Source organism: Ictidomys tridecemlineatus, chromosome 1 (assembly GCF_052094955.1).
Source record: "Ictidomys tridecemlineatus isolate mIctTri1 chromosome 1, mIctTri1.hap1, whole genome shotgun sequence".
Lineage (NCBI taxonomy): Eukaryota > Metazoa > Chordata > Mammalia > Rodentia > Sciuridae > Ictidomys > Ictidomys tridecemlineatus.
Window position 1 is genome coordinate 153,929,546 of NC_135477.1, and position 21,433 is coordinate 153,950,978.

General features: G+C 37.6%; 1 protein-coding gene across 5 annotated transcripts in view; it reads right to left on the reverse strand.

The window, feature by feature from the left end:
* Window positions 1-21,433, reverse strand: part of Mapk9 (mitogen-activated protein kinase 9) — a 50,873-nt gene continuing 29,440 nt past the window's right edge. For 2 of the 5 annotated variants that reach the window (XM_005339336.4, XM_078050111.1), the window contains exons 6-12: window positions 14,715-14,880; window positions 13,165-13,236; window positions 9,101-9,283; window positions 7,530-7,654; window positions 6,425-6,488; window positions 4,459-4,530; window positions 1-3,085 (exon numbers count right to left, since the gene is read on the reverse strand). In XM_005339336.4, the coding sequence (XP_005339393.1) occupies window positions 2,943-3,085; window positions 4,459-4,530; window positions 6,425-6,488; window positions 7,530-7,654; window positions 9,101-9,283; window positions 13,165-13,236; window positions 14,715-14,880 (825 nt within the window). In that variant the 3' untranslated portion in view covers window positions 1-2,942. Of the gene's footprint in view, window positions 3,091-4,458; window positions 4,531-6,424; window positions 6,489-7,529; window positions 7,655-9,100; window positions 9,284-13,164; window positions 13,237-13,590; window positions 13,663-14,714; window positions 14,881-21,433 lie in introns of all 5 variants that reach the window. The other 3 variants (XM_021735979.3, XM_013364787.4, XM_040273742.2) reach the window with 3 other exon arrangements.

Genomic DNA, 21,433 nt, shown 5'->3' on the forward strand with positions numbered 1-21,433 from the left:
TTTCTCTTTTAAAATGTAGTCTGTATTATTTTTCACCAATCATAACACACATAATATATTTTATTATAAAACATTAGGCAATGTTACTTTTGAGATATGCAATCTGAAAGGTCACACCTGTATTTACTACCAGTATGAAATACCAGAGGAGTTACATCAGAAATCAACCAGACAAATTCTTATACTGTTATCATGACTTACACAGCATTCAGTCTGGATTAAACCAGTGTCACATTCAGTGTTTCAAATATGGACCCTGGATGTCATCAAGAGACCCTGCAGTGGGCTTTCCTCTTTTAGCACTGAGATTTTGAGTTTCACATCCCAAAGATAAGAGCAGAGCCTGGTTCCATCTGCAGGGCCAAAGCTGTTGGATGCTGTGCAGCCAGTGTTTCCAGACCTCTCTCCTATCCTGACAGGACTCTGCCTGCCTTCCCGAACCTGCGCTTGAAATTGAGACCCAGACATAGGGGAGGCAGTCACTTCTGTTTTGACTGAAAACTAAGCCAACAAAAGAAACAAATCTAGTCCAAACATTCCAGGATAATCATAAATTACCTGGTTATAAAAATACATGTCCAAAATAGTTACTTCCGGGGTTGTGTACAATATAAATTACAAAAATAAAATAGAAAAGATGAAAAAGTTGAGCACAATTTTCAGTTCTTTATCCAACATTAGCATTTATCCAGAGATCAGTTTGAAACAATTTGCATTGCACCAGGACCCTGGCAAATCTAGGCTCAGGAGGGAGGACCCTGAAACTGGGGTGAGGTATTACTATGGAGCTCTGTTACCTGTTCTGTGCCTGATGGAAAAGGATCTTGGTAGGAGACCCTGTCCATACCAGCATGTTCCATCTGTGACAATAGGCTCACAGGACGGGTAGAGGAATAGATGGGTAAACAGAAAGCCATTCTGTGGAGTACCTCACTCCACTTACATATATATATCTCCTTGTAAGTGGGACCTGGATGAGCCATTGTCATTGGTGTGCTGCCTTTACACAGTATAGGGCAGATAATGCAGTTCTAAAACTCCCTTTTCTTTGTTTGTTAAAAGATAGATTTATTGAAGTTTTTTAAAAGAGTATGTATCAGAGAGAAGGCCATTGTAAGATGTTTATATGTGAACAGTGAAAACTTTTTTACTTGGATCATCAGGCCTCCAGGGCTAAATAATCCCAAGCCTTAGAATAGATATTTCTGCCTCAATCCAAGTTAGCCTTTCCATTTTTTACTTGAAAGTGTCTAAATGACACAATATAAAACTATATATTTCAAGATTAATTTTGTTCATCAAGGGATCTAGTTTCCAGTGATAAGACTGACCATTAAGATACAACTGGTGCAGACAGAATCATATCTTTCAGATAATATTTATGATAAACTTTCTTATCAAAGTTCTTCCTCAGAACACATTCTATAGAATGTTGACCAAATAGTTTCCAAAGTAACCAAACACAAGATATGGATCAGTAACAAAGTAAGCTCAAGGAACAAAACATTCTGAGCACAAATAGCCAAAATGTGATCATTATAACTCCATTTCTGCAGTGACACGTAAGTACTCAGTATCTTAATAAATTTTGATTTATTACATATCAGGAAGTCTGAAAGTATCAATTTCAGGTGAGCAGTTTTAAATCAGAAAATACTCAATAGTGAATCACTACTTTCTAGGGTATTTCCTCCATATCCCTCTGAAGAGTTTTCCCAGAACAATCATGGATTTCCCTTATGAAAAGGAAATGCCTCTTCAAAATGGAAAACAGCAACAAACAGGCATCTGAGTCAGCTGGACCTTCTAAACAGACCAACAGGGATTTACCTGGTTTCTTTCAGTGAAGAAAGAAACCTGAGTTAGAATGAGGTGTTGGCAAAGGAAATGCTGACTTTGTATTTCATCTTGTATTTCACCTTGCATGACAGTTGAATAAAGGACCCAGGTTAGGCTCTGGCAAAGGAAGCATTTGGTATTTACTGCAATGATCCGAGAGACCATTTGTAAAAGCTCTACTCTGATGTTAGACAACGTGTTCAGGAATCTATTTGCCAGCATGTTATGGGAATGGAGTGTGATGTGTTTGATGAAAAAGTGAAGTTCTAGGTAACACTTTAAATTAATAAGAAGTCCAGCAGACCAAGGAAAAAGTAGTAAGGTACACAGGATTTCAAAGGTATACATGTCTTAAGCAGCACAAAGCAAAACTCAAAAGTTTTATCATGCAGTAGAGCTGAATGGACAATCATCCCACACCAGACAATTTAGAGAAAACACAGTGTCCATATAAGTGTCTTGTTTTAGCAATGATAATTCTCAGCCCAAAACATCACAAATTTAAGAAAAGCTATATTTTTATTTATTAAATAGATTTAATTATATTCCTTCTGAAATACAAAAGATAGAATAAATCATACCATAAAAGAGGGTAAGATGTGATGGTGGCCAATTAACACACATAAATCTATTTTTTCTGGACAAACACCAAATTACTTAGGAGAATTAATGGATAATTCTAAGAAGCAGCACTACCTGGAAGATTATTTGGCATTTAAATATTGATTTCCAAAGTGCCAGATGGGCAAGTCCAAGCAAGCATTTGTGGTCACATGCATAAAGTCCCAACAGTTACATGATGAGGAATTGTCACCACTATTACCATACAACTTGTAAAAATTCATCTATTCTAATTGCTCACCTGAAATGATCTTGAACAAAATCTCTAAAATGTGGCCTGTACTTTTTTTTCTTCAGACATAATCTGCTTCATTTTATAATCTAAGCAGGCAATCCTATTAGAACTGAGTAGGGGCAAGGCGTCATGTTTCTTACATGCAGAACATGGAGTTTTTCTATTTGGTTCCATCAACTCCCACGCACTTCGGGACCATGGAAGCAAGAGTTCCTTTGCCAATGACAAGTTTGCTGTTTCCAACTTATCATCGACAACCTTCAAGGGGTCCCGTCGAGGCATCCAGACTGCTGTCTGTGTCTGAGGCCAGTGTCTGCTCAGTGGACATGGATGAAATGTCATTGATAGATGACGACTGAGAAGGAGTGGCGTTGCTACTTACTGCTGCATCTGTGCTAAGAAAACCAAATAGAATAAAATCTGAGGCACGACATTGCTGCATATTTAGGCAATGAGACCATGTCATTTCTTCTGTTCTTTTGCAGTTTTCCAATCCTAACTATCAGTATAAACAAGAAGTTAATCAACTGTATATTTTAAATTTCTCTTTGAGTTTTTCTTTTGGCCCAGGATCCCAAATATTCCTGTGTCTGTTCCTGTGACATTCTCCTTTACTTCCTCTGGCTAAACATGTATGTGGTCATGTATAATCACATTAACTACTTAAAAAATATTTGATGATTTCAAATAAACCTTAAAAAGAAATTGTTAAGTTTATCATAAAAGTATCCCAAGAACCTTAAGCTTGAATAGGATTCAAGTCATCAGACATTTCAATCATAATATACATCTAAGTCTATTGGGGAAAATCATTAACATTCAAAGAAATCTTTTTCTATAAAAATACCTTCTGAAATAGACAGTACGTAAAAAGAGGAAATTATTTAGTGACCTCTTAGAATATACTTGTGGATCCAGAAAACTGACATTTTAATCTATGAAGGCAAGGAAGCTATCATATTTCTCACTATCCACATTTTAGTATGGTTTGAGCAAAAAATAAAACATCCGGATTATTCAGAGATCAGTGTTTACAGTCTTAAATTTGTACTTGGTTAACAACAAAAGCACCAAAATTCTTGCTAAAGTTATATAATCTCTATGTGTTTAACACATCCGAAATATTGAATATAAAATTCAAGAAAAAGAAGTAAGCTGTGCATTTACACTCTGTATGTACGTGTGTGATTTCAAGTGGGAGTGAGAAAAAATATAGCTTAAGAATTTCATTAGTAAGCAGGTAGAAACCTAAAGACATAGTTAATAACACTAATATCAGAGTCTCTCATAGTCACATAATTATCTAGTCATTAGGTCACTAGTACTAGGTAGGTCAAGTATATAAAAATGGGAGAATACTATGAAGAATTCTCTTAAAACCAAATTTAATTTTACCTAAATTGCATTAATTTGTTGTTGTTGTATTTTAAACTAAATGAGACCAGTACAAAGAAGGTCATACAGAGTGAAAAGGCTTTACATTCAATTTCCTCATTGATGAAATGAAGCTGACAGCAGTTGTTGCGAGGATTAAATAAAAATGTTTAAAATGTACTTAACTTAGTGCCTGGCTTATCAGTAAATAGCTGCAGTCACCATCACTACTGTCATGACAAGCCAAAATGGGAGACCGGACCATTTTATACAAGGGGTTTTCAAATCTAATGATAGCCAAGCAGTCACTTAACACACTGCTGCCACTGGCAAAAGTTGAATAGGCAATGGAAATATTATATGATCACATGATTGAAGCGATCACTAACCTGAAGGCTGATCTTTTACAACACCATTCTTGCTTCTTTCTTCCCAATCCATTACTTCTTTGTAAATTAGCTCTTCAAACAGAAATGCAAGTTAAAATGCTTCATCAGTTTATTAGCATCTCTGAACATTGCTTCCAAATCAACTGGAATAACTCTAAGAGCACTGTATTATGTTATTTTAAATTGTGATATATAGTCAATTCATTAATATTGCCTACCTGGATCCATTTTTGTTTTGATATATTATAACATCTTTTTCCTTCTGAAATTTTTTGTAGTGCTGAGGATAAGATCCAGGGATAAGATCCAGGATAAGATCCAATTGCACATGCTAGGCAATCACTCTACTACTGAGCTGTTGCTCGAACCCCTGTTCTATCTTATCTTTTCAATGAAACTATTAAGGCAGCCAAAAACATAGGGTTATTCTGAATCTATTTGGGAGTTTTACAGAAAGAGTGAGAGGGTGAGAGTGAGTGAGCAAGCATGAAGAATAGCTCAAAGAGACATTTTAAAGACATGTATGATCTCAAAACCATTTGAATGTATTTCTATCCACTGTTACTTGTGGTTCTCCAAATGTAAAGAGTATCCATATGTGGGCTCCCAAAATTAATTCATACACCTAAGTCCTGTCTTGTCTTCAACTTTTATTGTTAAGAACAACTAATTGGCTAACAAGCAAATTATTATTATATTTCTAAAATTTTAGTATTCATCAAGTAACATTAATACACTGCAGGCATACACTGAGGATTATGGCTGTGTGCACTGCCACACATGCTATTAACTGGCACACCACATCCCATGATGGTTCCACCTAACACATCACCAGTATTGACTCGTACTGACCTTGGCCCTCAGTTACCACTGATCTTGCTTTAGAATGAAGTATTGCTAATTCAGCCTTTTCATTATGAGTTTTTTCCCTGATTTTTTTGGTTGTAGATGGATACAATACCTCTTTAATTAATTTGTTTATTTTTATGTGATGCTGAAGATGGAACCCAGTGTCTTACACATGCTAGGCAAGTGCTCTACCACTGAGCCTCAACCACAGCCCCACAGGTTTAGTTTTTTGTGGGTCATTTGGTTAATCTTATGGTTGTAAAAATACCCAACTTGCTTATTTTTGATTAGCAATTTTACCCAAACTAGATTTTAAAACATATAAAACTGCATGGCTTAAAAATATATGCAGAGGGGCTGGGGATGTGGCTCAAGCGGTAACGCGCTTGCCTGGCATGCGCGGGGAGCTGGGTTTGATCCTCAGCACCACATAAAAATAAAATAAAGATGTTGTGTCCACCAAAAACTGAAAAATAAATATTAAAAAAAAATATATGCAGGCCAGGCACATTGGAACGTGCCTGTAATCCCAGAGGCTCAGGAGGATGAAGCAGGAGGATTGTGAGTTCAAAGCCAGCCTCAGCAACAGCCAGGCGCTAAAGTGATTCAGTGAACCTTGTCTCTAAATAAAATACAAAATAGGGTTGGGGATGTGGCTCAGGGGTCAAGTGCCCCTGAGTTCAATCCCTGGTACTCAAAAAGAAAAATGCAGAAGTTCGAATAACTCTCAGCCCTGGCTTTCCCCATGTCTGCTTAGCAAAGGAACATTGTAGGTAGTACATGGCCTGTGAATAGGGGTAACATGACAATTTGCAATATGTTCCAGATAAATGTGATACAATTACTAATTCAGTTTTCAAATCAATATTTCATAATGTAAAATCATGTGGAAAAGCCCACATATTTTATTCTGGAAGCAAATAGTATGGATTCATACATGTTTCTCTCTAATGCTGTTTCTTTTCTACAGAAAGTTAGAGGAAAAAGGATAAGGGAGCTGCAGGTTCTCTTGCCCCTTTCTGAAGGACTATTACAAAATGTAAAAAGCCTCTACTTTGTTATAAATAATAACATCATAAGAAATGTCTAAATAACAATCAAAATAAGCTGCCTTTACCTTTCCACTCTTCAATCGCATGTTCTCTTTCTTCCAACTGTGCATCATAAATTTGAGGTGGTGGCTGAAAATTAAAAAACATGTAAAGTCAACAGAGTTCAAAGAATAATGAGACATGAAAAAAAGGTAACACTACTTAGACTATTCTAGTCTTATCATGTGGATTTAGTTCATTAACATATTTTATTAAAAATTTTTGCTGTGTGATATTATGTAATTTGCACAATCAAAATAATTAAGGAAAAATTAACCAAAAAGAGAGCTATTAATAATAATCTTCTTATTCATGACCTCAAGATACTATAAAAACATCTGTCCAAATGTAATTACAAAATTAGTAGTCACAGGCTACTTCCTTGAGACTCCTCCATGGACAAGTGCTGAGCTGAGAGCTATGCAATTTGCAGTTCTTTCTTAGAATATACTTCACATTTAGATTTCTTCATGTAAGGACTCCACAGTCTAATTCCCAACACATAAATGGACAGTTCCAAAAGGCTGCTTATAAATCTAATTTCTTTTGTTATAAAACAATGCTTAAAATGGTAGTTAAATCCATAGCCAAGTCATAAAAATGTGTTCCACCGATGTTATAAAGTAAACATGTCACTGTGTCGTTATTTCACTCACAACTAAAGATCATTCATACCAGAATTGCTATGGGAAAATGCACGTGAGCACCAAATTCAGAGGGGAACTCCCTTAGTAGGGGAATAGGAGAGGTCTCATGTCTTTGAAGAAGGATAAACAAATGTATGACTTCCAGCAAGTTGGTTGGCCTCTCTGAGAGGCCTAAATTAAAAGATTAGCCAAAGCACAGTGTCAGTAACATAAGAGATGCTTAATAAATTATTATTACACATCAGCAGTTACATAAATGATGACAACTGTATCATCACAACACAAGCATGTTCATTCCTGAAGTACTGCCCCAAAAGCAAGTGCCACCAGTGCATAGTGAACCCAGCACCTTGGTCTTCTTTGTAATTAGGATTCCTAAAATCTGGAACTTGCTATCCTTGTGTAGCCCTTCTGCACTAACAGAAGACACATGGAAAGCAACCCCTGCCTTTACATATGTATCCTTTTTCAAATAGATACTTACTGCTTCTGCTTCAGTGGGATCATACCAAACGGTAATATATGGATGACGTAGGGCTTCATCTACAGAGATCCGCTTGTCAGGATCGATCACTAACATTTTTGATAACAGATCTCTGGCTTGACTCGCTAGGATGAAAACAAACACTAGATTAACACCCTGATGTTGTTAATGTGAAACAGAAAATCACATGATAAAAACTAAATGTGATAGCACAATTAGAACAAAGATATATTAACTTGGAGAAATGTTTGATAGGATCAAGATCAATAGAGCCCAAAACTTTTAGAAAAGATCAAACTTTCAAGCAAAGGTTTTCAAAAATTTTTTTTTGTCTCTGGATCTGAGAGAGGAGGAAGAAAAACATGGGCACTGGTGTGTGGGGTAAAGGTTCTAGCCAGCCTTACTTAATCCAGTATCCACACAGGACCTCAATCTGAGAAACTACAGATAGGGAGGTGGCAAGGGCTGAGCTCCCGGTGGCACCAAGAGTGGGGGCATGAAATGAGGGGAGTATTTTTTCTTCAAGTCACATTAAAATGAAATCAGAACAAACTTTTAAAACCACACAATAATCTCACGTTACCACAGGATGACACACTTCACAGATGCCTCTACCTAGCTGTATACAATGTTGGCAACATAATTTTTTGGGGGGGGGCAGGTAATGGGGATTGAAGTCAGAGGCATTTGACCACTGAATTACATCCCCAGTCCTATTTTGTATTTTATTTAGAGACAGGATCCCACTGAGTCACTTAGTGCCTTGATTTTGCTGAAGCTGGCTTTGCACTCACAATCCTCCTATCTCAGCCTCCTGAGCTGTTGGAATTATAGATGTGTGCCACCATGCGCAGCCACATTTTTTTTTTTTAATTTAGAGATTAGTAGTTAGGGAAAAAACAACAGGTTTAACAACTTAGTTAAATATAAGACTTGCCTAGGCAAAGGAAAGACTGGGGCTTTTCAGTTAAGTCACAGCTTATCTTGCTATGGAAGAAAATGAATTTTTTCCATCAATCACATTTTAATAAAGGGCTTAGAAGAAGGGTGAAGAGAATCTCTTTTACTGAACTACTATCATATGGTTCCTGATTCAGAATTTTTATTCAAGAGTTTTTTTTAATTAAAAAAATTTTTAAAGTTGTAGTTGGACACAATACCTTAATTTTATTTATTTATTTTTATGTGGTGCTGAGGATCGAACCCAGCACCTCGTACATGCTAGGTGAGCGCTCTACTGCTGAGCCACAACCCCAGCCCTTCAAGTGTTTTTTTATAACTGAAAACTTCTTGAATTATAATTACTAAAATTATAAGAGTCTTTTAGACTGGTTTGAATATTTTAATTTTGGCTGAAGGTTTCAGTTAAGTGGTTTTATTGAGGACAAAACTTTTAAAATTTTTCTCTGCAATGCCTTTATACATTAGACTTCCAGCCTGTTAAGTATCTTTATTTCAGGGCTTCAACTATTTTATCTCCTCATGTTCTCAGGTTTTAGAATACGAACATGAAAAAGTGAAAGTGCCACCTGGATTATGAAAACAAGTATAAGAATAAAAGGATATCTTACTTTTAATTTTGTCTCGTTCAGATTCTGATGGGAATATCCAATCTGGAAAAAGTTCCTCAAATTTGATTCCAGGATACTTTGGTCTGTTTTCTACATAATTCCTCACAGTTGGCTGAAGTTTCTTCATGAACTCTGCTGATGGTGTTCCTAGCTGCTCGATAACTTTATTCCATTGATCAATATCTAAGGATCTCTTGAGGAAAATACAACTGAAATGCCTTATATTTATATTGCAATGTAGTAGCATCATTTGAAAGAAAACTATATTTACACCTTTGGACAGGTAAGTAATTAGGCTACCCCACTGGGTCAGTGGAAACATTTTGAAATAACATTCAAATAAGGTTTGGTTTTCCAAATTAGACTATTTTTTAAAACTCTTATACTTTGTATTCTTATAAACTATAATCAGTTTATTAAATCAACACAATAAAATTTACATGCATCCCCATTATAGTTCAAAATAAAATTCTGATAGAAATTATTAACATGAAATTAGATACATAAGGAAATTGAAATCAATTTTCATACTAAACCTACCTTAGATTTACAGCCTTCAAAAGGAAGGCTTCATAGATCTATCTAACCTCCTTAGTTTATAGCTGGGCAACCAAAGCCCTGTGGGACAGCCTGGCCTGGGGTGGCATGGTGAGGGAGGGGCAGAAACCAGGGCTATGGCCTTTGTGTACCTTTGGCCTGGTCCTTTCCTATGGGACCAAATTCCTTCCTGAAACTGACCTTAGACTGAACAATGACTACTTTCAGATATCATCCTGTTTTACTTAGCATTGACTCATTCCCACCTTCCCTGCAATATCTGGAAATGAATTTTATTTCCTTTCAGAGTGCATGACCTAGGTTTCAGACTCAGATGTGCGTTAACCACTCATAAAGTGTCAGGAAGTCCATATTCCTTGCAGCAACTTCCTTACATGCATAATGCAGGCAATACCAGCTTTGCCTAGTACATAGGGTGCTTGTTAGGCTTGGGATAATTGTGATAATGTGTGTGGAAAGTGATACTGAAACAGTAAACAGTCACACAAGACAACGCAAGCCAGAAAAAAAAAAAAAAAAGCCATGCAAATAGCAGCTCAAAAAAGTGACTCACTGAAGCATGTCTTAGAAATCACCTAGGTACCAGACACATGAACTCAGCCCTTCCCAAATTTTATGCTTCAGAAGACTGCTTGGGAAATAGGTTTTGGAGATTCAAACCACTAGTACCTTTTCCTTCACTTCTCTTATTTGCCAAATCAGAATTATGGTACATTTTATTAATCTATACTGTGAAAACACCTCTCCCTTATACTTTCAACAGCTCTTCCCCATGCTCACTTCTTGCTGTGAAAATGGAACCAATCACAAGATGGCCCTTCCTATGATGTCCCTATCCTAGCATCTGCTTACCATTCACCACTGAGAACTGTCTGAGCTCCTGGCTAAAGCCACCCCAACCCACTTCAGCTGGCTATACTCTGTTGTCTATTCAGTACGAGCACCTATCAATTCTTATTTCTTACTCCTATATCAACATTTTGTTCTCAAATGGAGAATTCCATCAACAAACATGAGGCTTTTTTCTCCAGTGTTATCACAATAACCATTTTCTAGCTATTACTGCATTTATTTACTTCTATTTGTAGCAAAACTCCTTTAAAGAGTTATATACTATACTTGTTTGTCTAATTCTCAGACTTTCATTATCTCTTGAACATATTCTCTTCAGAGTTTCTCCCACATATCTGTGAAAATTGTGCCCATCAAGGTTGCCAGTGGCTATCACTAAATCAAAGGGTCAACTCTCAGTCCTTATCTTAGTCCTTTGTCCTTTTCTCTTTCTTCAAGCACTCACTACCTGTCTCAAGACTTCAATGCTATTGATACAATGAAAACTCTCACATTTATTTCTCTATACCAGATCTATCCCCCTGAATTCCACACTCTGTATTTCTACTACTAAATACCTCCAATTGCCCACAAGAGGAGTAGACTTTCTCCCTGCCTGCATTTCTACCAGCCTGGCATGAGCATCTGCCATCTCCCACTGGAAAACTAACTGCCTCTGTAGCATTCTACCCTCAACTCAGCTGCTGGAGTGAGCATTTTAAAACCAAAGTTAGATTAAGAATCTAGAAATGGGTGGGCACTCAATAAATATCTGCTGGGTCAATGATACAGAGTAGTTTTTATAGACTCTATATACTAGGAAGGAAGAAAGGGGAAAGAACCCTGGCAAACCTAGAGGACCTTTTGGGCATGTGCAGACTCTTGTCATTGAACTCTTGTGATTCTGAGGGGCAGAACACAGTCTCTCATTTAACATAAGGGGAAACCAAGGTCCAGAGGGGCCCCGAATTTCTCAAAGATGCACAGATACCATGTGGAGGAGTCTCAACTTGAACCTTATGGCCCGGGTAAATCTTTTTCTTTCTTATAGGCTACAGTGAGGACAGAAGCTCCTTTTCAACTTCAGTTCACAAATCTAAAGGAAATCTATGAAAAACCTCAGTCTGGCTATTGGAACCTTCTTCTATCTCACAAAATTTCAATCTAATATTTGAAAAAACTGGTGAAACTTTAGAAAATGATGTTAGTCTCTATGTGAGTTTAAATAACATTAGACAATCTCCATAATAATAAATCCATTAATTACTGATGTTGTGACATATTAATGTATAAAGTAGAAATTTTAAATTATTAAGATGAACTAAAAAGTAACAACATTTTTCACTTTTGAATCTTTTGGGGAACATATTTCTTAATAAAATGAGAAAAGACACAAAATGAATAAAAATTGGGACACGCTGAATGTTAAGTAGATACTTCCAAATTATTTATCTTTAGTATGCCTCAACTTTTCTCTTTTTAATTGTGTTTATTTGCAAAAATAAAGAGGCTTCCTTATTTGTAGTTTGAAACAAGTGAATCTGAGGTAATGGAAAACTCAAGAAAATGTATTAGAACAAAATACAATGCTATATTTAACTTCACATATTATGTAATCTATGATGGGGAAAATATAAAGGAAAGAAATCATAGGAATAAAGTTTGTTTCATTTTAAGTTGTGTTGTATTTTATAAGAAAACTGATTCCATTAAATTATAAAAAACTAAAATTATTTTTGTGAAATACATACAAAACCCTGACTAGAGAGCTTGATTTCCTTTAAAAGCAACCATTCATCTGCTACTAGAAAGAGACAACTTTTAAGCTTTCATAACAAAAGACAAAAATCAAAGACTAATGAAAATATTGAAAGGTTAGAACACAAATGAAAGAGGGTACATGTGAACAACTATGTTAGGGTAAAAATATTAAAGATGAAGAATGTATGAAGAAAGAAAGCTATTATAACTATTATCTAGTCTCCTTTATACTATATCATTAATATGAATTGTTGACCATAGTATAGGTTAATCTTTTGTACTTTTATATTTACCTTCCCCAGTACACAAAATAGCCCTCTAGATAGATTAAAAAAAAACTTCTATAAAATATCATCAGAGTAATTAACAAGGAAATTTAATAATATTGTTCTTCATAAAATTTTTATTTTAAAGTTTTCCACTTAGGCCTCACATAATATGCTTCCATTCTAATTTTGGGGAGAAAATATTTTAATGTATACCAATAACTAACAAAATAGTATATTAATTAAATCACACAAGCATATTAGCCTATTAAATTTAGATGGCACCTTTCCTACTTAAATTAATGGAATAAACTAAATTATAAAATATTTGCATTTAAATATCAAAATACACTTATTAAATAGTAAATAATTTACATGTCTAGCTATTTTTGATAAAATTAAGAGCTAATTTAATTGGTTTAATTTAACTCTGAGTCTCAACAAAATCATCACAGGTAGTTAAGTAAAAAAGAAAATGTTAATGTGAACCACTTGGTGTGACACTAATTTAACAAACAAAACAAAGACCCCCTTAGAATACAATGTGAAATTACGGCATTTTCCTTCTGAGCGTTCATATAATAGGTGCAATCATGCTGCCCTTGATATGGAAAGCATGGCCAGGGTCAAGGTCCTGGGGAAGGATACGGTCAGTGCCTTGGAATATCACACAACCTTTCACCAGCTCTCCCATGATGCAACCCACTGACCAGATATCAACTGAAAATAAAATGAAATGATAAAATTATGAAGTGCCATGAACAAAACAAAGGTGAAGAAAAGGAATTCTAGCAGTACTAAACACACAAATATGGAAAAATAAATTGCTAGCTCAGGGTGAACTTTTTACACAATATGAATGATTGCTGACATCTATTTTAGCCTTCAGTTTGCAGCAATCTGGGATTTTAGTGCCAAAGATTCCAGTACTTTACAGTTTAAAAAACAAAACAAAAAAAAAGAAAAAACCAGAAACAAGAAGTGCCTATGAACACAAAGGTTTTTCAGGGTCACATACCCACCCCACCTCTAGCCTCCATGGCCAAATGCTGGGTCTCTCCTTGAGAAGGATACAGTCTCTTCCTGGGAACAGGACTTTATGGAGGACCATTTCTGCCATGATGCACCCGACAGACCAGATGTCCACTACCAAACACCAGGTGATTAAAAACCAGCTAGAGAGCCCCATATCTCTATTCTCTAAACCCCCTCCCAAACAAGAAAAGACCCAGTAAACTTTACCAGCTCATCAGTGGAACCTTTGGTAAAATACTGAAACCATACCTTCTGAAACTAAACTGACATATCAGAAAGGCAGTAGTATTCTGTGGGGAATGGACTGCACAAGGTTGGGCTTGCTGGACTGGGCTCTGGACAGGGCCTGCTAAGTGCCCCAACTTCTATGGCATTCACCCTCATGTGGGACCTAGTTGAATCCCATGCCTTAGACACTATAGGCAAACTATCTAAATGTCCCTGCTGGTGGGTACACATGGGGAGAAGTGAAAAGGGAATCTGATTTTCTCTCCATTCCCCAGGAAGCATATGAAACTGTGTTCACAGCAGGAAATAAAAGCATTGAAAACATCAAAGCATTGAAGTAAACTCACAAACTCATTTCAGAAGAGCAAATGTTACTCTTTTTTCTTTTTTACAAGTAAAAGTGATATAGTTCTTTTCAATAAATTTGTTAAAAGCTGTTTCAAATAACTTTAATATTACTAGAATAAGTAAAGTTTTAATGTCAAAAAATATCAATTTATGCAAATTAGATGTACATGTTGCATTATTACATTTATATCGAGTTTAAAAAAAAATAATCTATGGTGCTTATAATCAGGATAATGACCATGCTATGGATTGAAACCCAGAGAGGGAACACTGAAAGGCCCCTGCTATTATGTTGGTGTGCTCATAGTAAGTTGCACACTCAGGATGTGTATACTTTTCTATAAGTGTGTTACATGTTGATTAAAAATAATTCAAAAATACTAATTTCAAAGGTGAATTTTTAAAAGTCAATGATTTTAACCAATGGAAATAAAAGATTAATAATTTCTTATCTTTGGATTATGAAAATCTATTTGTAACACAGTCTCTCTACATTATATTTCATACATTAAAGGAAACAGAGCTAGTGATGACCACTAGTGCTATTTTAAAATATCACAGGCTCTTCCAGTTCTGTCTGTACTCACCATTCTCTTTGTAGCCCATGCCCAGGATAACTTCAGGGGCCCGATAATACCGAGTTACCACGTAGGGGGTCATCATAAAGTTGGTGCATGCTGTACGGGCCAAGCCAAAGTCAAGGATCTTAAGGGTGCAATCTGATTTTACTACAATGTTGCTAGGCTTCAAATCCTAGGAAAGAAATGGTTCAAATTAATAAAATGAACCAAAGCATGCTCAAGACACAATTTCACACTGGTAAGTGTATATGTAGGAAGGACAGGTAAAACTGAAGTATGGGATTTGGGAACAATTTTGGAAAATCCGCCAAACTGAAATTAATATAAATCTGCCTAAAGAGTCAAACTGTCTCCATCACCCTCATTTGTTCCTTTGTTTAAAACCAGAGAGCCCACACACCCCTAGCTGCAACCTCTCAGACTCTGCAGGCTGCCTTGCCCACCTTCCTTCCTCATTCCCACTACCCACTTCTCCCTCCATACATATTCTTCCTTCAGTTCCTCTAACAGTCCACCCCAACCACATAGCCCAAAGGTCCTCACACTCATCAGTCTAGAGCCATATTGTTCAAAAGAAATATAATGGAAACCATGTATGTAATTTACATTTTCTAGTAGGCATGCTAAAGAAGTGTAAACAGAAACAGGTGAAATTAATTTTACTAATATATTTTATCTAATCTGTTTATAGTATTACCATTTTAGAATGTCACCAACATAAAAATTATTAATGCAATATTTGACATTCTTTCTATAATGGCCACATCCTCAGTAATCAATGGCTTCATGTGGCTAGTGGCTACTACCCTGGATATCAGAGGTCCAGAATTTTCTTTTTTCTTTTTTTTTTTTAAAGAGAGTGAGAGAGGAGAGAGAGAGAGATAATTTTTTTTAATATTTATTTTTTAGTTCTCGGCGGACATAACATCTTTGTTGGTATGTGGTGCTGAGGATCGAACCCGGGCCGCACGCGTGCCAGGCGAGCGCGCTACCGCTTGAGCCACATCCCCAGCCCCAGAATTTTCTGATCTGGGAATCTCTTCTTTTTGGTGGGGAAGGAGTTACCAGGGATTAAACTCAAGGGTGCTTAACCACTGAGCCACATTGCCAGTCCATTTATATATATATTATATACACATACATACATACATATATATTTTGAGACAGGGTCTCACTAAGTTGCTTAGGGCCTTGCTAAGTTGTTGAGGCTGGATTTGAACTTGCAATCCTTCGGCATCAGCCTTAAAGAGTTGCTAGGATTACAGGCATGAACCATGGCACCCAATCTGATCTGGGAATCTTAACATGGTGCTCTCTCTTCTTGGAAGAGGGATTTTATGATTGCTAATCTCAACTCTTTCCTCCCCCACAAGGACTCACCACTCCCTACCATACCACCTGGGTTATCAATCCATGGCCTGGATATAGTACAAATGAAATCACTTGCTTAATTTCTGGTTCCCATCTCTCTTCCTATCCCCACCATTGAATCTGGGAGAGCAGGGCCCTATGCTCTCAGGATTCAAAGGCTTGCCTGGTATAAGGAGACACTGAGAAAATGTTTGTTGAGTAAATGCATATATCATCCTCCCCCACACTTCCAAGGTCTTAACACAACGACTTTTTTTTCCTTCATAATATAAGGGCCTTTCTTCACGCTGATACCCCACATCGCAGACTCTTCCTCAGACTACAGGAATTTGACTTATGCCTGGGGAGGCCGATCTACAAACTCACCCTAGAAACTGTGACTTCTAAATAATTGACAAATTTTCTTATACAGGAGAATTTAATTGTGTAGCTGTAATGTCAAACCATCAAGTAACTATCACACAGTAAACATGGAGGTACTTGAGTATGAATTTCAGGTCCCATCAAACTCAGCACCTGACTTCAAAACTTCCCAACCAAGCCAGGCATTGGGTGCCTGCCTGTAATCCCAGTTTCTCAGGATGCTAAGGCAGAAAGATTGCAAGTTGGAGGCCAGCCTCAGCAACTTAGTGAGACCCTAATAAGTTAGCAAGACCCTGTCTTAAATAAAATAAACAAACAAACAAAAAAAGGGTCGGGGATGTGCTCATGTGCTCAGTAATTAAGCACCCCTGAATTCAATCTCTGGTACCAAAAACACAAAACAACACACACACACACACACACACACACACCCCTACAAACTTCCTAGCTGATTGGCCACAAATGGGTTGTAGGGGTACCTTGAGATAGTCATACTATGAAATTATCAGGATAAGCAGAAAACCATTTAAAAACTTATAAAAGTGACAGTTTAATTTGGGATTATATGAACCTGTAACTATTCTGTGAAATTTAAATGGTAAATATATGTTTAAAAATGCAATTAAAATCTCAATCAGCCCTACATAGAAGTCCCCATGCTCCTCTAGTCCACTTCAGATTGTACAAACATAATCATCCCTTAGTATCAGAGGGGGACTGGTTCCAAGACCCCTCCACCACGGTGACTAAAATCTGTGGATGCTCAAATCCCTTATTTTAAATGGCTGGTATTTGTATATACTCCTCCAGCATATTTTAAAATAATTTCTAGATAATTTATAATACTTAATAAAATGGAAATACTATAGAAATAGTTATTATATTATTTAAGAAATAAGGACAAGCAAAAAAGTTTGGTCATGTTTGGTACAGATGCAATTTTTTTTCAAGCATTTTTGGTCTGTACCCAGTTGAATTCGTGGCTATGGAACCCAAGGATATGGAGAGCTGACTGTACTACCCAGCAGTCTCTGAAATCAAGGCTAGATGAACAGACTCAAGAACAAGATGGTTAGAGGAGCACTGGTTCTAACAAGGACATATGGCAATGGTGGAAACCATTTCGACAGTGGAAACTATCTTTATCTGCCAGCTTGATGAATCCCTGAGTGAATCAGAAAATGCCTACCTCAAGACCCTGCCATTTACCAAACAACTGTCAGTACATACTTGATTTTGTGGAAACAACATACTTTACTGCCATCTGCTGGAAAACTAGGATAATAAAATCCAGTTCTGGAGCATCTGTAATGTGAATGGCTGTCTTCACATGTGGTGCTCTTCATGAGGCATCACGGGCATTGAGAAGTGGCCGATGTCTGCTCATGAGGAAGTGGTTAAAGAGGTTGTATAGGTTCCTGAGAGTTTTTACCTACCCACAGACTCTCTACAAAGCCGGCATTCCAAAACTTAACTGAATTTTCAATTTCAAGACAGCAGAGTCAAGAGAGTTCTGCCTTTTCAAATCTTGAGAACCATCAGAAACAAGGAAAACAAGAAACACAAATGAAGATACAAATGACACTTGCCTAGTAGGTCAGGTTTGACCCACACAGGGTAGTAAAGATGTCTACTAGAGCATGACATCCATAGGGGCAGCCAATAGTTGCAAATAATCTACAAAAAACCCCAAAACAAAACAAAACAAAAAACCAGGAAAAAAAAAAGGCAAAAACAGAGGGGCAGGGATCCAAGCAGGGTCACCATGATTGAGTGGCACCACTGCTTGCTCAATTCCCAGGTCCAGACTCACTGACTGAAGAGGTATCCTTGGAAATGACAAATGTCTACTGTTTGAATTTCTCTGGGTCTTTCCCAAAGGTACCTATGGTCATTTATTCAGGTGGCCAAACAATGAGAGAAAAGAACAACCAGACATTTTGAGGATGTTTGAACATAGTTCTAACTGGATAGATGCTGAAACCTGAAAATCCCAAGCATAATGCACTTGATGGAGAATTGGGTGGAGGCCAGGCAGTAAATGGAATCTGGGAGAGCTAACACAGATCTGAGGAAAAAGTGTAAGAGAATATGGCTGCCCACTCCGCATGGGTATGAATGGGTTTTGACCTTCTTTTTTTGGGGGGGGGAGGTACCAGGGATTGAACTCAGGGGCACGCTACCACTGAGCCACATCCCCAGCCCTATTTTGTATTTTATTTAGAGGCAGGTCTCAGTGAGTTGCTTTAGTACTTCACTGTTGTTGAGGCTGGCTTTGAACTTGCAATCCTCCTGCCTTCACCTCCTGAGCTGCTAGTGACCTTCTTTTATAATCAGTATAGAAGAATGCATTTACCCAATCAATATGCTGAACCTAAAGCCTTAGTAATCTGCTCTATCAACTATACTTTCCAGACATTTGCAAATGGGACTACTATATAGTTAAGGCTATGATAATCTATGGCTGTTCTTCAGGATCCATCTAGTGTCTTCAAGGGCTGGACAAATGAATTAAACTGAGATGTAAGAGGGACCATCATCCTTGTATCCTTGAAGTTTTAATGATTAAGCTAATCTCTATCTATCCCTTCAGCCCTGCAGGGTACAAGAATGATTTTATTATCTTGAGGGAGGCAGTTTCAGGTGTCCATTTGGCCTTCCCTGTCTTCATAACTCTTACCTCACAGGCCAAGGAACTAATGTAGGAATTACTCATACTGCAAATTATATCAATTACAGCCACACAATTAGGGACTGGGGGGATGTCCAATGGGTGGGTTCAAGGACCTAGTGGCCTACTGTGAGCCACAGGACTCAGACCCCTTGGAAGTGAAGGTTTGGGTTGTGTACTAGGTACACCACAGACACCTGCCAAAGTGATAGCTCTGAGAATGAATAATGGAGAAGGAAGAGAATGAACTCTCACATAGTTCAGAGATCATTTGCACTGAGAGGATCTTGTCCCACTAACCTCCATCTTCCAAACTTTCCCTGGGGAAGAAGCAATCATGGAAACCAGAGGGAAGATGCTCCCCAATCCATGTAGAGAAGTAGAGATGAGAAGGCTGGAGGATGGGGGCCATGGGAATGTACTAGACGATCTCCTGTTGCAGAAGTACAAGTGATGATGGCCTCAGTTACTGCTTCCTGAACCTACTACTCTGTTTACTCCATGGCCTTGCCCCGCAAGATGGCTCTCAGCAAGTGACTAGTAGGCAGGAAAATGGAGGTGGGCCCATTTCTGTGAACACCAGAGTCCACTCATGGTTGATTTGAAGAGTTCTATGTCCAAGCCAAAGCTTTTTAGAGCCATACTGTCACCTGCAATTGTCTCACTAACCTTGTTTCATTTTTCTAGGGGTCAAGTCTGTACTATCCTCTGATTACTTTCCCAGCTGACTTACTCCCACTCTCCCCCCTCATAGGCTTTCTCCTAGTAAATCTCCTGCATGTCTAATCCCACTGTGGACTGCTGATGCTTTCAATGGAAACATGACCTGTGAAGATGGGAAGCGGGAGAAAAGCAATAGATTCCTGGATTAAGGAGATTCTAACCACTGAGATGAGATCCAAAGTAAGATAATTTGGACTATTAGATTCAGGAAAGACCCAGGAAGTGAACCACTGGTACTATGGAAGGCAGGGGAAGGCAAAGAGTGGAACACTGAGGGATTTATATTTTCAATTCCAGGTAAGGAGCAGGTAGATCTCCCAGATCCTCATCTCCATCCTAGAAGTTAAGCATCTACTTCTTCCACACTACTGCTGGCCTATTACATGAAGGCCATGAAACTGAAGCCTGACTCAAGGGCTGAAGGCATTATACTAGTAAATATATTGGTATTAAGTACAGGGAAGTATGTGGGAAAAGGATCCAGCTTGGGGACCGTGCTCTTCAGGGGAAGCCTCTTCTGCCACGTAAGAATCCTAGCTCCACCCCACACAGTCCTAAAATGCCAGCAGCGAAACTTATATGCTTCCATAAGAGACTGGAGGAGGCTTTTCTAGAGAAACTAAATGGCCCCCAGAGAAAAGTCTATAGACAATGATACCTATTGCCCTAAAGAAAACTGTCAGCCAATAATTCCTGCTCATATATTTAGCACTTCCAGTCAGCCTTCTAATGTTTTAGTCTTAAATGTGATTAGGCCACAAAGAGTGGCTATTTGATGAAAACCTTCCACATTACAGGGAGGGACCAACCACACTGAAAAAGAAAGGGAAGAGATAAACAATGCACAGAGTAATAAAATATATATAAAAAAATTTACCCTCAGAGATGTGGTAGTACTCCTTTCAACAAGAACAAAATGCTAGAAAAAAGGAACTTTAAAATTCTAACTAAATTATGCTTTGGAGGAAGAGAGAATAAAAAACAGAGTGAAGAGTTTTTTTTTTTTTAATTTCTCATAAACCTGACTTTTTGATTTAAAAAATAAATAAAAAATAACTTTTATTATTATTTTTCCCTGGTGCTGGGGATTGAACCCAGGGCCTTGTGCAGGAGAGGCAAGCACTCTACCAACTGAGCTATATTCCCAGCTCTGAAGAAGGCGTTTTGAAAGAAATAATACAAACATCTTGGAATTCTATGAAACGAATTCTGAAAGAAAGAATACTGCATTCACCAATCTGAAGGCAGCTGATTTATAACCAAGAATTCTACATCCAACCAAACTATTAGGGTGTAAAGGATAGAGTAGAGAATTCCAGACATTTGAGACCTCTGACTGCTGTACTGCCCTCTGACTGCTTTCCGAGCTCTTCTGACTGACTTCCACTTTTTCTCCTCACAGGCTTTCCATCCATGTACCATTTTTTAGGAAGCTATTGGAAGATATATCCCATCCACAATTAGAGAGTAATCAGAGAGAGTGATAAGGAGGGTCAGGAAGCAGCAAATCCACACTGGAGGGAGGTGAATGAACTCCCCAGGAAAATGTTGGGGGAAATTCAGGGTAGTCTTCTGTATCAGATATGATGGCAGCCAA